We start from the raw sequence: 4,299 nt of genomic DNA, 5'->3' as shown, positions 1-4,299 counted from the left end.
GGATGTTTTTTCCGGGGGAGGGTCGCGTGGGGTGGTGGGCGTCACTCACCAATAGAATTTGGAGTCGGCAACTTTCCATGACAAATTACTCCATTAAAAATGACATTCTGGGAGGCTTATACTGGCATATTCTCACTTCTGTCTGTCTATCTCTTGTCATTTCTCTCTCTCGATCTCTCTATCCATCCATCCCAAACTATTTTGGAGTTCCATGTTTGATTTTGTAATTTCCTGGTTGATCCCTTTGAATTCCCATCAAGTGCCGTGAATTAATTGTCATAAAATGTTTCCCAATTCAAATGGTGAGTGATGCCCCTCCCCCCAAAAAAAAAGAAACCCGTCCATCCCCCTCTCAACAGGCTCTCTCCCCGTTCTGCAGTTAGCATTAGCGCATCATCACCTGTCAGGCCTGATGACACTGTTACATCTCCATTGGCGGGCGCCGCTCCCAACTCCCAAAAAAAAAAAAAAACACATTTCACAGGCCAGTAAAGCGGCATATGTGTGCTAAATAAAGAGTGGCTGGGTAATGATTTGCTGAAGGTGGGAGGAAGTCGGGGGGCTGGTGGGGGGTGACAGGTTTATGCGTTTCAGGCTTGCAGACGTGTCCGTCACACTTACTCTGGTCCTCGTTTACTGGAGGAAGACGAGGAGGAGGAGGAGGCACAAGTTGTTTGTGGAACTCCGAGAGCTGACCCCCCTCCCCCCATCATTAGTAGGAAGGGGCTGCTGATGAACTGAGGAGCTTCCCTTGACAGCACCTAGATTGGCCTCTGCGGGTTTGCTCCCACAATCCCTTGCTTCCTGATGCCCGCCGACGCCATGCCGCAAAAGAAAACAAACTCATTTGAGCGAATTATCATTCACGCTCGTTGTGCTCGGCCAGAAAGCTTGTTAATTTCCCCCTCGGGTAGGAACTGATCTTATATGCTGAGGTCTGAAACAGAAGGGAGAAGGTTGCAAATTTGTTTAGGGCTTCACAATTTGAGTTTGGAGCCTCGTGAAGGCTTTCAAAAAAAAAAACATCAGAATTTCAAATTAGGCAAAGGGTTTTCAATTAAAGTTTGAAGCAAACTGGACCATGACAAACACGAATTAGGATTTCAAATGAGGAGTGCTTGATGTATGCATCAGACAAATATAGACCCAAAACAAAAAAAAAACTGCTCATGACGGTTCTTTTGTGTGTGTGTGTGTGTGTGTGTGTGTGTGTGTGTGTGTGTGTGTGTGGGGCTTCCGCAGGAGCCGTTCACCAGCTTGTTTCTCAGCGCCAACAATGACACATTTGACCACCCGGACCGCATCTTTTCCTCCATCGCTCGCTCGTGGAGGAACTGTCAGCGGGATCCCTCCGACGTCAAGGTGAGTCCTCTTTAAAAAAAACAAAAAAAAAAAACGAACAAACGTGGCCGCCCTGCACGGGAAGTGGCACCTCGGTGAGATGTTGCCGGTGTACCTAATATTTGGGCCGGCGGACGCATATCCGGCTCCACACGAGAGCAGCGCGCTAACACATTCTATTAATTATGAATGCCGTGCTCAACCAGAGAAACCTTCACCCAGGAATCCCCTCGACGCCGAAAAAAACCCACATTTATAATATCTCAGGCGCTCGTGCAAAAAGCCAAAGCCCCCCGTGGAAGAAAGCGAAAGAAGAGCAGAAAGCGAAAGCGCTGCAGCCTCCTGGTTCGCCTCCATTTTGCCCGAGCGCCCGCCCGCACGCACTCACGCACGCAACGGGAATAGGCGCTGACCTCAAAGTGTCATCCATTTCCAGCGCAGCCTGGTAGCGGGCGCGCTAGCCGGCGGCAATTAATAAAGCATTAATGACAAGCGCCGTTTCAAATGCACTACTTCTCCGTGTCGGGACAGCGGTCGTCCTCGCTCGCTGCCAGCCCGGCAGTCACGCGGCACCCTGTTAACAAATAGCGCACTGCGCGTGCCACCTTGTTGCCGTCGAATATCCGTTCAGGATTGACTCGAGCTTCCGTCGCCATCTCGTGCCAGACACAATGCTGCATTTGCAAAGATATGAATCATTCAGTTTTGAGCGGCGGTCATTGGAAAATGGATTTCAGATGCACTGTGGCAAATTGCCATCTGGCAAAATCAGAATCGGCATCGATACAGCTTTCGGTGTCCGGCCGATGCCAACCTTATGTTAAGGTCGCGAGGTACTGCTGCCGATACCAGCCACCGATCACTTGTTGGGCTTGCGCAGCTAAAAGAAGCCGAACCAAAATGGCTTCCGAGGGAAGAAGAAAAATGACACTTTTCAAAAGTCAGTTTTATTTTTGTTGTTGTTGTCAATTTAGATGTCAATCTTGGATGGCCTCTGTTCTTAATGAAGCGACCTGACAGCCGTCAAGTCTTGAGCCGAGAGTCAGGCGGCGGACGGAAGGTCATCCGAGGCCCAGCGGACAGAGGTGGCCGTTGAGCTGCCTGATTGGAAAAAAAAAAACCCTGTTGTTTCTCCCGGGGTCTCCCCTTCATTAACCTGCAGAGTAATAACAACCACGAGGGCGGGGCCGCCTTGTCCGTGCCACGGTCAGGTGATCTGGGTGACCTCCCAAGTCAGATGGAAACAACACCTCAACGACCCCGGTCGTGAATGCGCAATCTGTCCGCACACGCACAGGTCGTGGCCGAGAGAAACGGACTCCCTGGAAATGACTTTGTAAACAAGGTTAGGGTTTCAAGTTAGGGCTGATGTTTCAGGTTAGCATTTTCAGCTCGAGGGTTTCAAGGCCGAGCTTGGCTTTCAAACTGGGCGAGGGGTTCAAATTTAAGCTATCAGAGCAGAGTTAGGGTTTCAAGCGTTTGGAAACAAGGTTTAAGATTTCAAATCCGGGTTTCAAACCCAGGTTACGGTTGAAAACGAATCTTTGGAAACAAGCTTTCAGATGAAGGTTTCGAGCCTAAGATCGGGTTTCCAAGAAGGATGACGCCTTGAAAGTGAGCTCCTTCTTCTCGTAGCCGTTCGCTGTGCCGAGACTTTTGTCAGGCGCAAGCGCGGAACGTGAACATTCCCGGTGTGCAGACGCTTCATTGCGTCGGCGTTTGGCTGGCCGTCTCACGGCTGCGCTCAACCGTGGACGGGAAATACCGGTCGCACCTTTGCTTAAAGGGCCGGTAGCTCATTTTCTAAGCTTGTCAATCAATCGTGAGTGAATTCCAGCAGCTGTTGCCTGCTTCCTCCGCTGTCACATCCGACAACAATGACTCACTTGCACTTCAATTTTACACGCTAGCACTTCGGTGTGTCGTAATAAGTGTGAAAAGAAAGAAAAAAAAAACACTCACACCACCCCTCACTTCTCACGCCGCGCTGTTTGCTGTGTTTTTGTTACCGTTCGCCTTCCTCTCATTCCTCTGCGGCAGTTTATGTTTTCGATTGTGTTACATGATGTGCGGTTCAAACGTTAACACTGCACATGGAAAACATGCTCCAGTGAAAATGCTTTCTTAATAATTAACTTCAAAAATATCAACTAAACAAATAAATACAATCCAAAAATACGCCCGCAAAATCACGCTTGAGTTCACGCGACAAGATGTGCGCCGGTCCGACCCTCAGGAGCTGATCCCGGAGTTCTTCTACCTGCCGGAGATGCTGGTCAATGCCAACGGCTACCATCTGGGAATGCGCGAGGACCGCGTCATGGTGGGCGACGTGGACTTGCCGCCCTGGGCCAAGACCCCCGAAGACTTTGTGAGGATCAATAGAATGGTGAGGATCAGACCGAGTCTGGCTTATTATTTTCTGAGATCTTCAAATGTATTTCAAGTTTATTCAACCACAAATAAAATGGAACTCAAAAACATACAGAGAGCCAGGGAAGGGAGGCAAGAATTGGAGGCGTATGCTCCCTCCTACGCACTCCAGTGAAGAGGTGAGCAGCGGTATTTTGGACCAACTGGAAACACTTGATGGAGAACTGTCTGACTCTAAAAAGCGCATCATAGTCGAGATGTAAAAAAGGCACAGAATTCTCTTGTGAAAGGAGAGTCTTGACTTTATGAAAAAGAAACTGGACGGATAGATTCTCTGTCCTTTTTGCCAGCCTTTTTGGAGTTCTTCTTTTTTGGGGGCTGGCTGGCAGAACACAGCCAGAACACGCTTGACCTTTTCAGCCTGAGTGACAGAGCCGGGCTGCTCTTACAGAGGTGACCTTTCTGTAGTCAGCCGGCCCACCGGGCGGTGGGAGTCGGACGCTTGAATTCCACAACGTGCGATGACGCCGCGGTGGCCATCTTCTCTCTGCCGCCATTTTTTTTTTTGGGGGGGGGGGTGTTTTG

The 4,299-nt window shown here is 49.7% G+C and overlaps 1 protein-coding gene across 1 annotated transcript in view; it reads left to right on the top strand.

Moving 5' to 3' along the window:
• The window catches only part of LOC109513661 (neurobeachin-like), a gene marked incomplete at its 5' end in the record, with an annotated part of 140,511 nt that overhangs the window by 119,271 nt on the left and 16,941 nt on the right, over positions 1 to 4,299 (top strand). The window contains 2 exons of the mRNA XM_019866240.1: positions 1,243 to 1,362; positions 3,578 to 3,730. Of these exons, the coding sequence (XP_019721799.1) occupies positions 1,243 to 1,362; positions 3,578 to 3,730 (273 nt within the window). The remainder of the gene's footprint in view (positions 1 to 1,242; positions 1,363 to 3,577; positions 3,731 to 4,299) is intronic.

The sequence above is a fragment of the Hippocampus comes genome, unplaced genomic scaffold, assembly GCF_001891065.2.
Source record: "Hippocampus comes isolate QL1 unplaced genomic scaffold, H_comes_QL1_v1.1 scaffold11, whole genome shotgun sequence".
Taxonomy (NCBI): Eukaryota; Metazoa; Chordata; class Actinopteri; order Syngnathiformes; family Syngnathidae; genus Hippocampus; species Hippocampus comes.
This window is presented reverse-complemented; position numbering and strand designations above follow the sequence as displayed.